The 13726-nt window shown below is 42.7% G+C and overlaps 1 protein-coding gene across 2 annotated transcripts in view; it reads right to left on the bottom strand.

Moving 5' to 3' along the window:
* Window positions 1-1761: 1761 nt before the first annotated feature.
* Window positions 1762-13726, bottom strand: part of FSTL4 (follistatin like 4) — a 235190-nt gene continuing 223225 nt past the window's right edge. For both annotated transcript variants that reach the window (XM_076350221.1, XM_076350220.1), the window contains 4 exons: window positions 12123-12272; window positions 11418-11525; window positions 8224-8333; window positions 1762-5104 (listed from right to left, as the gene is read on the bottom strand). In XM_076350221.1, the coding sequence (XP_076206336.1) occupies window positions 4402-5104; window positions 8224-8333; window positions 11418-11525; window positions 12123-12272 (1071 nt within the window). In that variant the 3' untranslated portion in view covers window positions 1762-4401. The remainder of the gene's footprint in view (window positions 5105-8223; window positions 8334-11417; window positions 11526-12122; window positions 12273-13726) is intronic.

Raw genomic sequence — 13726 nt, forward strand, 5'->3', positions numbered from 1 at the left:
GCAGCACCAGGGTAGAGATGCACGAAGGGGGAAGGAGGGGTGACATCCAGAAAGGAGTTCAAAGCGTTTGAGGAACAGCAGCTGGTGGTACCTGTCGTGAAAGCACACAGCCGGCAGTGGAGAAGCACGCGAGGCAGGGTGGAGGGGATGATTGCCGGGCTGGGGGGGGTGAGCTCTTAGGAGCAAGTAGCAGCACTAGACGAGGTAAATATAACATTGAGCACTGCTTGGTTTGCCATAACCTAAGTATATGGTAGGGGGTTTTGGGGGTTATTTTTGGTTAGACCAAGAGAAAACGTGCAAAGCAGTGAATCAAGCAACAAATGCGGGTTTCAGATGGGAGGCAGAGCGGGAGTTGTAATCCGGCATGGAAACCGGGCGCTGGCTGCTCGCCTTGCGGGATGTACTTTGTTAGAACAAGCAGGATTTACCCCCAGGTTTTCTAAGGGAGAAATTATCTGAGCATGAGGTGGCGAGTCATAGGATACGCAGCAGACAGGGAAATCCCTGGGCTCGAGCGGCCCAGTCCCAGTCCCAGGGGTTTGATGTAGAGAAGCAGCATGTGTGGGGTTATGCATGTAACCCTATGGATGTTGGCTTAAAATAAAGCCCCGAGTGGGGAGGGACGAAGGGGGTCTTAGGGAAAAAAATATACGGGCATCATGGCATGCCCGTGTCTTTGATGAACAACCAGGTTATTGCACACACGTCAACTCTTCCGTCTCCCCCAGCCTCAGTTCCCGCTCTCCTGTTCACTTTGTTGACCTGCTGTAGGGTCACACAGGGAATCGGCTGTTACCTCCTTACAGAGTTGAGATCTTGGCCTTTTCATCTGTTTTACGCAGTACCTAGCACGCTACCGGGCACTCTAGTAATTAAGACCTAATCATGGTATAAATCAAGTAAGTAAGTACTTGCTGACAGGTCATCGGGACTCGTGCGTCTCTCGGGCGAAGCCGTGTTCATGGAGGTCAACACAGCCGAACGGCCAAACTCCTCCAGGGCGGGTGAAGTGTTTTCCAATAGCCCCCCCCCTCGCTAAGCCCCTTTTGCAGGGGTGACCGAGCAGCTCCGCAAGGTTCCCGCCTCCCACCCATCCTGCGGGCAGGCCCACCTCTGCCCACTGAAATCTTTTGGGCATTTTGTTGATTTTTTTTGTAGCGGGGGGGAAAAAAAAAAAAATCAAAGTATTAAATGATAAGAATATGTTAATTATTGCCACAGATTCCAAATTAAGGCACTCATGACTTTTCTCCCCCATTTAAAAGAAAAGTGGACCGTTTCTAAATAGTCACTGAACTGCATAGTTAAAGATGTTAAGTAAAAACTCTCCCTCATTCAGAAAGTGAAAATATTGAGGGAAATACTACGACAAAACAGTATTTCCATTATACTGCTGCTTAACGTCAACAATGAATGGAAAATACAGCTGTTCTTGGGACTAGAGACTTACTGTCAACCAGGGACTATTTTTTTCCCGTGATTCTAATGTCAGAATACCCAACTGATATGTGAGTGTTATAGGATAACTAAATGGTCATTAATTCAATTTAAATTAATTTCAATTAATCACTGTGATTAATTAATTTATTAGCTAGGAATTAATAGTGAATTGGTGGAGAACACGAAGAGACTGGGCAAGAAACTGCGAAAAACAGGGAAATGTAGTCTCTTTTTGACAGAGTTGAAAGGCAAAAATGAGTTGAAACGTTTTTTGAGTATATATAAAATTTCTGTGTCATAAAAAAAATAAAATCAGAGTACCAAATGTGCAGCACTTTAATGTCAGATTTGACTGTCATTGGAACTGTTCACAAGTAGTGTGGACAATCTAAGTCGTACTTCATTTTCTAAGTATGATATATAACCATTAGGATAATTTAGAAAACACATCACCAGAACTTGGGCTGAAGAGGGAGGAAAGGGAACATCTTTGGAAGGTCCAAGTGGGATTTTTCAAGTGAACGCTATTCCGATATTTTGCGACAAACAGGAAGAAGTGAGGTCTGTTACACATCTTTCACAGCCTATATATAAACCAGCCTCAAGAATATTTACCTGAACAGATATATACAGGGTTTTTTTTAATATTCTTAAAAAAGTAATATTTGCTTGATCTATGACACAATGAACGTCTCTACAGGGAAACTTACCATAGGCATAATAAAATATTCAAGAAATCATAAAAGATAACACGAGAGCAGTGTTTGGCCTTGGTAAAACACATTTAGGATGACTGCAATGTACGGATACAGCTTTGTTCAAGAAAGGAGTTGTGCATATTTAAAGGTACTTACAAAGCTGGTCTTCTCCTTTCCTTGACATGGGTATGTTTCCTAATCAGATGAGTAGAAAATCATGGACACCATACATTGCTAAAGGAAGGCTATGCCAATCTGTTTTCTATGTCTGTGTTGCAATGATGGGATAGTCTCTTCTAACCCCTATGGCTCGTAAGTGAAAAGAGATGTAGGTTTCAGCCTATGGGTGTGAAGGGCAATTTCAAGGACTCCATGTTTAATGAATTCATAGGATTCAGCTCCCCTTCGTTGTCTGTCTGAACAGATTTTTATATATTCTCTATAGAACCGAAATGGTTTAAATTACTTCAGGTCTACAGCCATGCTAAAATGATACTCTTTTGGTAAAGTTTAACATTTAAAGCCAAGATTACCAGTGTTAGTCTGCATCCTTCTCATTTAAAATCCCTCTGTGTGCACTGTGAAATGGGTGACTTTAAGCATCTGTGTTGGAAAATAATTACCGCGCCACTACGTATCGCTGGATGCGTTCAGCAGCTGCTTTCGTACAAACTCCGGGCACCAAGGTCACTCGCAAAACGAGCTGGGTCTTTCAAAAGGCTGACGGGTGGCTCCGATGCAACAGATGTTTACCTTCAGAGAAAGTTTTCACCCACATCAAGGCCACCTTTTCAAAGCGGCACGTGGGATACAACTGCTCGGATGCGCCCGTTCATGGTGGCAGCGATGCTCACCTGGTTTGCACCACTCTGCGAGCCACAGCTGCTCTTGCCCTGATTACTTCATGGTGATTGATATAGAAAGTTACAAAAACGCAACTAGAAAAGTTTTTATATCTTCCAAATGTGCAAATGGATCTATATTTTTATGGGAACTCGACCGAAATTTCTCAATGCCAGCTGTTGCATTCTAGGGTAATTCAGCTGGTTTTACATGGATCTTTTTGCTCATAACTAAAAGATAATTGACTATAAACAAGTGTACTATAAACGGGAAGAAAACAATCACAAAGAAAAATTGTTTCCCAGGATGTCTGAAAATAAAGAGGCAAATTAAGGCTATGACTAGAGAATGAGTGAGTTTTCTATTAAAAATACCCTCTGTCATTGTAGCTATTATTTTACAAAGAACCAAGTGACTTCAGTGCTACTAAATATTTAATGAGAGAAACCAACAATTTCTAGAAGTGTTGTTGCCTCCTGTGGGAATAACCATAACTAATTCTCTGCCCCTGAAGAGCAGACTTTGCATATTGTGCCCAAGCTGACCGCGCTCACTAGCTACCAAAAGACTAATGCTCCCTTCTCAGCAAAATTGTTTACAAACTCTGACCCACCGCTCCCCCCCCCCCCGATATTTCCTGGCTTTTACCCACTCTAATGGCCTGGATATTTCATGCCAAATTTCTCAAATACAATCACACAAATATGCATTAGAAGAGGGGGGACTCATAACATTGCCTTCAGTAGTACCAAGAGCAAAATTAAGCGCAGAAGAAAGCGAGCTGACAGTTACTATTTCTGTTATGCCTCCTTCTGAAATCACATCCGTTAATCCTCCCAAAGCCATCCTGCAGAGAAAACTGATCAGTTTTCATTAAATCGCTCTCCTAGGTTTCTGTGGGTTGAAAACTGCTCTCTGATGCTTAGTTTCCCTCATCATCCAAAGGTGAATTTTAACTGCAGCCATTGCTTCTGCAGTCTCTCTGTGTTGGGGTGGGGTAATCAGCACAGCTAACGGGCAAGGTATACAGGAAAGAAAACCGATGGCTTGAACATAACATAAAAGCTCCTCAGTATGGAAACTCAAAATCTGTTTTGTTCTACAGAATCACTAGGTTTCGTGGCTTATACGATATCTCAGTGGAGATATTATTCACTTCCCAGCATTGTTCTCATAACCACAAATCATACCCCCAAATAAAAAATACCCCTTCAAAACCACTTCCTATTAGCAGAGCATACCTTATATTATAAAACTTGCAAGTAGACCAGTGTTGTACCATGAAGCCTATACAGGGGTTTTTTGTTTTTTCTTTTTTTTTTCCGAGTGTAAAAATATACAATGCTACTGCCCATTTGTTGCAGTGTAAAGGTCCAACCGGTACTTGCCTGCCGAAGGCTCGACTGCTATTGCCCTTTCATACCTCTCCAACCCAGACCACTATGTTACCCCTCCTTATACCTGAAACCTCACAGCGTAACGTATTTTGCCGCCCATTTATAACAAACAATGAATCTTTAGCTGGTGTAATGAGATACTGTCCAAATAATCCACTGTCTTTCATAATTCTGTTGTAGTTGCTCCAGGGCCAGTCTTTGGATGTGATAGGGTCCTTTAAATTCTTCAGTACGTTCATTTTCCCCGTTGACAGCTCTACAAAAAGCACATCTGTTTGCAAATGTGATGTAGCATATATATAGTACTGATTGCCTTCAGTGAAAGAGGGTTGAAATGTCAGATCAGATACGTGTATGTTTGTTTGTAAGTCATAAATCAACTTGATTTCCCCTCGGACAGATAGAGCCTGGACTTTGATCCTGCCACTGTCTTCATCCGCACTGACCAAGTAGCGTCCGTCTGGTGAGATATAAGGTGTGCCCGACACGTCGCTGTTGGGGCCGATGACGGCATCGGTAACACTGTCAATAATGAGCTGGGGCGATGCAGCCACCGACCCATTCCTCCTACACTGGACAAAGAAGTAACCACCCAGGTGGGTATAAACCATGGTCTGCGGTACGCAGCTATAGTTTTTGAAGTTGATAGTCTTGATGTGGGTCACAGTTTCCAGGTCAATTTTGTGAACTGCGGATTTGGATTTGTTAAAGATGAAGCCAAACCTGAAATAGAAAACACGAGACTGAAGCCATCTCTGGAGACACGGTGATACGCTTGAGAAAAGACGAAAGTCAGCAGAACTGGGAAACTCTATCCTGTTGGTTTTGGAAGCATGTGCAATAATGCTGTCTCTTTTCTGTAAGAAATCTCTCTCGTTTTAGTGCTTCTACAATGTGCTAAAAGGAGGTATATATTTCAGTTAAAATTAGCAACCCTATCCTGGAAGCTTGAATATGTGCTTGGGTATTTGAATAACCTCTTCAAGAGCTGAAACCTTTTATTGGGAAGACCAATTTACAATAGGAATGATATCAAGGCTTGGGTGTTTTGTAGGCTACTGTAGACCAGTTTTGTATTTAACCTGTTTCAAGTCTACAGAGATGTAATTCAATATATACTCAAGACTTCTTTAATCTCAAAATAGAAAACTGTTCAAAATAAAGCATATCCCTGCCAGCTTGGGGCCAGAGAGCAACTTCGAGCTATACGTATAACCATTGAGTGAAGGCCATGTCCAACCTCATCTCCTAAATTATAGCATCGGGGGTAGCTGTGATGTGCGTTTGCTACCCCTGGTGCCTGGGGACCACTGCAGCAGCTGGCAAGGCTGAGGTGTAGAGCAGACTTTGTTAAGCACCACCCCGCCAGCCCAGGGAAGGCGTAAAACATTTCGTCAGGAACATAACCGGCCAGGGTGCACTGAAGAAAAGGGGTCTTTGTTTTCTGTCTCAAGAGAGGGAAGACAACAGTGAGCAGAGAATAAATGTTCTGTAAAAGATATATGCTGCAGCACATCTGACCTTTGCTGAAGACAAGAAAAGGTCAAGAGTAGCCAAGAAAGGTTTCTGCTTAATTTGAGAGGGAGCCCATAGAAACAGCCTGTTTGTGTTCCCCCGGATTCACAGGTCACTGATACTGACTTACGAAAACTAATTTTACATCGAGTATCTTTTCATCCATTCAGTGCAGACAGAAGGAAATGAAGAGAGTGCTTAGTTTTGTATCTCCTCCCCGAAAGATGCAAAATTGCTTTGTGAAATGCGGAGGACAACGTACTTGCGTGCAGATAATATATATTTTGCTTAAAACACTGGGTTTATTTCTTTATTCTTAACCCATCTGTCAATGAGACACACAGCAATGATTTCACTTCTAAAGAAGGAGCCAATGTAGTGTAAGATCCCATGAAAATCACTGGGCTAAGCCTTTCATTTTCCCATTATACTCACATCCATTAGAGACTTCAGAAAACATCTACAGTGGAGATATGTAGCGCACTGTGTGGGGGGAAACTGGATATGACACTTGTATTTCTCTTGGATGAATGCATTTTAAGTACACTTTAAAAAAATGCTTTCCCTTACAGCATTTTTTTCCCAAGACTTCCTTAATACTTGGCCAAATGCCCGAAGAAGTTAAAAAATGGTTCTTATCATAAACTTTAATTTAAAAAAGTGGGTCAGAATGTGTTTTATGTGTACGCAGCTGCAGAAGAGGCGCAGAGCTTGCATGAAATCTGTGATCTGAAATCTCAAAGAAAACCTTGCACTTAGAGAGTTTTTAATAGACAACAACCTACCCTGGGAACTAATAAAAATGGATACATTCCTAGATATCTATCTGAAATAACAGGCAGCTGAAATACATATGCAGGAACATTTGCATACAAATATTTTTTGGCTCGCGGAAGAGACTGCTTAAATATTCACCTTCCTGGGAAATGCTGGTATTGCCATTTATTGTTTCTGAGTGGAGAATTTAGAACATGATCTCAGTAAGTCTCATTAGACTGTGAGCAATTATTTTTCTGTGTTGAGGGTGAGAGAGAATGGACAAAGATCTGGCCCTGAACAAATGAAATAGGAAATTAGGCACAGCATTTTCTGCTTTGCACATGAAAAACTATAGACTATTATCTACATTTAATATTTCTTACGGAAGATCATCTGTATACAGCTGATTAATCACAGTGAAGCAAAAAACCAATAAAACAAACAAACAAAAGTGTAATTGTTCCACCTTCCTGTCTTTGAACCCAGGTCATGCCTTCTCATCTCAGGCTTTAAATTCAACAGTCACCCACCTCCTGGCACTACTATTAGTCATAACGGTATTTTGAAAGCAAACTGGAAAAATGAGGTAGGGAAAAATTAAGAATGACAGCCATGAAGTATGTCTCATTATTTTGTGTTTCAGGAAGCAAAGTTATTTATTTTGCATCAGATTCAACACACAATCATTTAAGTGTGACACCCCCCCCACCCCCCCCGTCCTCGGTGTACACTGCAGGGAACCTAAGATTAATGTAAGGAGTTACACTATGATTTTTTGAGTGTTTAACTTAGTTAAACTATACTGAGGACAGAAGATGGTTAAACAGTTGTTATGTTACAACATGGTAAGAACAGTATAAATTGCCGTGCAGTTATCATCAATTTTGATAATGGTAATGGGAGGTTTCCTGTTCCTGCTGGGAAGCAGCCAGTAGTACTCCAAGTTATTAGTATGTTAGTTATACAATCTCATTAACCACTACATCACATTAACATTCAAACCTGATGGTTCATTGAGGTGGTTTTTTTAATATGCAGTGCCTAACATTTTTCTGCTCAAACCGTACACCTCACACAGAGATCCAATATTTGAACAAGTAAATAGTTGGAAACACGTGGAAGAACCATGCTTTATGCTTCAGGCAGAATAAAATTCTACCACTTCAGGCAATAAATCTTTGACATAGGTTTCTGCCCAGACCCATAAAGCGGTTTTGAGGAGGAAAGGCAGCTTTCTGGCAATGAAATTCCCGGCACAAGCAAGCCAGGGCAGTGTGCCCTGCTGTGCTGCAAGGAGCCATCACTGACCAAGCTGAGGTTAGGACACTTGTGCGTGGTCCAAGGGAAGTTCAGTTTTTCTTCTTGCTGTTTCATTGATTTGCTGAATAACAATAGGTAATTTGCTTAACCGTTTCTCCATTTCACATGTGCAAATGGGGATAAGACTAGTTAGCTTGATCACGAATTCATTTATTAACAGTCATCAAGTGCTGTAAGATTATTAGAAGGATGCCCACTAGAAGAGAGCAGTATGGTCACTGTTGCTATTCATTAAGATAATTTCTTACCTAACGTGATTAATAATAAGATTTGTAGGTGGTATAAAAAAATCATCCACTCCTTCAAACGGTGTGCGGATAACATGCTGATCCTCCCCTGCACTTGCCTCTGGTATTACCTACAATAAATACACACAAGGTGGAGTACAGGAAAAGCAGCAAGTAAGGCAGAAAGATAAATACAGATTACTTAGTCATACACGGTACCGAGCGGCTTTTCCCAGGGATGTAGTAGACTCAAATTGATTAATGAATTCAAAATATTGTTTGGTGTAGCTGTCTTGAAAAAGGTGTGCTAATAAATAGTATTCGAGGCTTGACATTTGTAAGGTAAGTACACAACTCTACTTTCGTAAGATGTTTATATCTCGAGAAAGAGCAGTTATGCAGGAGCTGAAGTAGTATGACAACACTAAGACCATAACAATTTATTCCTCACTGTCTAAAACAAACATTTATTTCACGGCCATATTTATTAATTTCACTTAAATGCACAGCGATAATTTACCAGCTTGAAGGATCAAACACTAACTCACAGCAGTTAATTATCACTCTGAAGGAGAAGAACTGTTCTTCCATCCACCGCACCATATAAAATTCAGGGAAGAGCAGAGAAAGGCCCTTTGGCTGTCCCCGCCCCGGTGCTGTCCTCCAGCACAGCACACACCTCCGTGGCCATGGGAACTCAGCTCCTCCACTGCTCCGGAAAAGGAGAGGTAGTAGTTTTCAATAATTAAAATGTTAAATACCTAAATTGTTTGCTCGGTTCAAGATGACTTTAGTCCATTCATTAGGAACTTCTGCTGCTCTAATGTGCAACAGTAGTTGCTTTGAATTTATAGCTACATAATTCATTAAGGAAATGCTAAAGCCCTGCAAGGTTTAGTTCAGACAGCTGTTCTGGTTGTGCCGTTTAGATTTCTTCCAATTAGATTGCTCAAGAAAGATGCCCACTCTTGCACAGTGCTTTCAGGAGGACAGACATTTGCTTCCCAGAAGCCAGTAATGGCTAAACAACAGCATCCCATTAGTCGGCTGCACGGGCTGTTTGACAGATCCCTGACTTCCAAAGAACGGGTGGAAATTTAGATCAACCTCCGCAGCAGCATCTTTGTTAAAAAAGATATTTTATTTCATGTCTGCAACTAACAACTGCCGGTTTTAAGAACGAACTTTGCCAAATTAGTCACTGCCCACCTTTTGGGAAAGAAGGTCAGAAAAAAGAAAAGATCTGCTGATGCTGATGCTAATCTCATTCTCTACATGTGTAACTGCACTTTGTAAAGATAACAGAAAGGACTATCTGAGAGCTGGAGCCTTATAACAAGTTTCCAGCTGTGCAGATGGTGTGTTCTTCTTAATAATCACATGCTTGCGCCATGTCTCCTTTAATTACAGAAACTTCTCACAGCTGGATGGAAGAAATTTAAGTCAGAAAGGGTAAAGAGAGCCCATTTTGTCTCCTTATACCCTGTACAGGAAACTGCTTGTCCCCAGGTGAGACAAGCTGGTGGCGTTGCCTCAGAAACCTTCATTTATTTGCCCCCATTCTGTTTCTGGCGTCTTTTCCTGAAAATGCCCCTGTTGAGTTGCTGGTCCATTCTTTACTATTGAAAGCCTGCAGGCTGGAGCCATTATCTCAGATGGAGCGTGTGGCTTGGTGGGGATGCCTCATCCCACCCTCATGGGACAGCATCTCCAGCAAAGCCTTGGGCAGCCCCACGACTAACGTAGGCTCCAGATTTGTAGGTTTTTAGGTCAGAAAGCACAGCCGCCCTTCTTTTCTGCCTGTTGGGGAATGCTTTAATGTAGACTTAGAAGCAAACATTTCTGGTAGAAGGAGTATTCACATGACACCTACGTTTCCAGAAAGGTCAGGCAGCAGGTGCCAGAAAATAACTACTAGAGAAGGTTGTGTCTGGATGGATCAGATCAGCTCTGGTGCCAACTCTGTCATATGACATACAGCAGCAGCAAAATGCCCCATTAGATGCCTGCACTTAGTGTTTCTGTACCATCAACAGAAGAGCAAATCCTCCAGGACAATCCAGAAACTGAAGCTCATTTAGTTGTCCAAACCTATGTGCATTACTGTGCCCCAGTATCACTGTGGGTCTGACGGTGCTGAGCATGGTGCAGCTCCGGGGACCTCACTGGCACCCCTCCAGTGGACTCACTGACACCCAGTAACAGAATTTGTCCCTGAGGTTTTGCTTTTGCTGTTTATGGCTTCTTCATGCCCTAGAGAGCTCTTTTTTGCATTTTACTATGAAAGGAACAATCCCACCACATTATGCTCCATCATCATCCAAAAGGAGGATGAAGGCTTGTGAAAGACAAGTGACAAAATGAGTTTAAGGAAAATAAGTAGCAATTTAGTGCACTGGCAGAAAACCTGGACTCTCCTACGTGGAAGATAAGAAGAGGTAAATGCCTTTACCAAACTGGAGAACAGGGTGGTTTTGCTCAAAGCATAACAAGGGTGCTAGGCTAGTAATCCTGAAAGAGGTATGAATCTTGAGGCACAGTACAGTTCATTCACGTTTTAATGCTTCTTTTACATGCAGTGCCCCCAAATTCTTTGCAGACAGAAAAAATCACAGGTCATCATAATGTCTGAGAAGGGTGCACTGCAGCTCTGCAGTGAACACACACTTAGTCCCTACCTTAGGCTTATCCTTGAATATGTTGCTCGGCCTGACTTGCTCATCCGATGAAACACTACCAATAACCTGAAGAGTAACAGATTTCTGTGCAGAAAGTATGCTCTTTGTGGCTTCTTGGTACCCACTGCTTTTAGACCTCAATCAAGTTAAAAAGAAGCCGCACTCACGCAGGCTGCACAAATGACCTGGAGCATCGCAGGCTCGTACTGCTCGCAGTCAGCTGCCAGCCCTTGCTGTATGACTTCACGGCTCTTGGCTCTGTCATCAGCCTTAAAACAAAACAGACCTTGGCAACAAAGCAGTCCTGCTGCCAGCCTACAGCACAGTCGTTGCTCAAAAACAAATTAAACAGCAGGAAAAATATGTGAGAATGGACGGAGGAGGGATGAATAAAACACACTAGATATGCAAATAGAAGAGCAGCTTTATATCCAGACCGTTAAATGCTGTTAATTACCTGCAAACAACCAGCCACCAGCTTGCTACCAATGATGCCAAGCCAAGGAAGGGCAAAGGCTCAGGCGCATAAGGACTTACCTGCAGCGTTGGTGAGGACTTCTGCATGTCACTCCAGCTAAGCACCCAGACTTGGTCGTGGGACTTGTCATAATGTAATTTGGTTGGTAATGGGTCAACATCCAAGGACTTAAAAGAAACAGAGATAGGTATTTACATAGTGACCCAAATGCACATGACGAATATTATGTTAGTTGACTGCAGACATTCCCATGCATCACTTACACTCATTTGTGCGGCTTTGCCTTCAAATCAATTGGGGGATCAGCAGCAGCACCGGCAGCAGAAAAATCTGGCTGCTCGGTGCCGTTTTCCGGCTCGACATCACTCCATCTTATGCTGTTACATATAGCCAGCAAATCAGGGGGCAATTTCTGCTTGAATTATACCCACACCACTTCATTACTCCCAACCTGCTTATAACCGAGGTCAGGCAGCGGCTCAGTAAGCATAAGCCAGAAATTCGTCCTAGCATTATTTTACCATGCTAGCTGCAAGCCTGGCTGCAGATGCAGCCCTGAGACTGTGATATCCAACCCATAAAGGAGTTTTTTCCTGCCAGTGAGGTTACAGAACAGTGAACGACACAGTGTGACCCCATGGGTGAAAACAACACGGGCCCAACTTTTTAGTGATGTCAGCAGATCCACTGGGCAAAGATCTACTTTTTTTGTTCCACATCAAGTTTTTTGCCATCAGTGAATAAGGAGTTCCCCTTGTAAGTACCTGTATGGCTTTCTGAGTCTGGATATCAATTATCATTACTCTATTCTGCTTAGGCTGCGTCACATAAATGTACTTGTCTCTGACATTGACCGCTGAAGCCCAGAGGCAGGACTGAGTGCCTTCACCTTCCACTCTGGGACAGATCTCTTCCTGAGGAGGAAAAAAACAGAAGAGGAGAAAAGGTTTAACTCCTACAAGTTCACGGCCTGGAGCAGCCAAGAAGCTTAGCCTTGAGAACTATAGGAAAAAATTCCCTGGGGATTCCATTAGGATGATATTTTTCCCCTTTCTTTCCTGGAAAACATGAAATAATTATTTTATTAGGCACCACACTGCAGCCTGGCTCTACCCAGTGACATTAAACAGCTGGACCTCCTGCAAACACACATTGAATTTAAATTACCACACAGTCTATGGATCTATCTTTTGAAGTATGCCGTGGTTCATCAAGACTTGCAGTGCTGTCAGCATTTATTAGCAATAGATATTAAAATAAATATCACTCTGTGCTTTGAAAAAACAGTGATTTACATTAATTGAATCACAGGTTTATATTTTTCATACAGTCTTCGTTTTCAGTTCAGGAGAACGTGCTCTAAGATGCTTGTGCTCAGGGAAACACTAGCAAAACAAGTAGGGTCCTACAGTCTATTGCTCCAACACAGAAACTTCCCCTGTTCAAAAGGAACCAAATCCTGCTGCTTTGGACCAAATCCTGTTCACAGCTGCCTGATGCCATATTTTGCCTCTGATCCTCCACTCACTGAGTCCTGTGCAAAACTGGTATTAGCTTTAGTGGGAGCTCACTGGTACCCCAAGTTTGAAGAGTCACACATGATCTCACCAACAAGCCTCTGCGTGTTGGCTACCCTTCATCGCTCCTCCTTCTGTTGAGTTGCTTTATTTGAAAGAGCATTTGTGTGGGACCAGGCTGAGGTGTGGAAACGAGGGTAAAATTAAATGAACACATATATATTTCAGTGAGCGCAACTGTTGGTTTTAAATCTTGTCAATACAACAGCTGGGTCACTTTAAATAATGGCACAACCTCCCTAAGGGGAAAGCGATTAGAGCAGCAAAGCTTGTTCAGGGAAAGAGGAGGTACAAGAAAAAACAATGCCAACACCGGGTCTGTATCAGAGCGATGATTATGGATAGAAAGATTGCACCTCTAAGCAGCACAGCTCTATCGGCTAGGTACCTTGGTGGAGACCACGGGTAAGGGTTGAAGATACAAGACTCAACAGCTTGGCTGCATTTTCCTTTCTGGCCCTCCAGCCAGGCTGGGGATCTATGCTACTCCAAGCTAAAAGATGCTACAAAAGCCCAGCCTTGGGCTTCCAGCAGTCATTCATGCAACCAAGCACCTGACAGCCTCCAAACGGCCCTCCTCATCCTCGGCTGTGCACTGGGGCTTGGGCTCTCACAGCACAGCATCCACCCAAATCAACAGGAGCAGGGAAAGGTCACCGGCCTTTCCGCTACAGTGCTCAGCTGCAGCTGCTCTATCTGCTTTTGTGCCCTCTAATAGCAAATGAAGAAACCTTTGTTGTAGAAACCCTCCTGAAGTTGCAGGCTGGTGTCACTGTCTATGTGGCAAACAC

The sequence above is a fragment of the Aptenodytes patagonicus genome, chromosome 12, assembly GCF_965638725.1.
Source record: "Aptenodytes patagonicus chromosome 12, bAptPat1.pri.cur, whole genome shotgun sequence".
In the NCBI taxonomy this organism is placed as follows: Eukaryota; Metazoa; Chordata; class Aves; order Sphenisciformes; family Spheniscidae; genus Aptenodytes; species Aptenodytes patagonicus.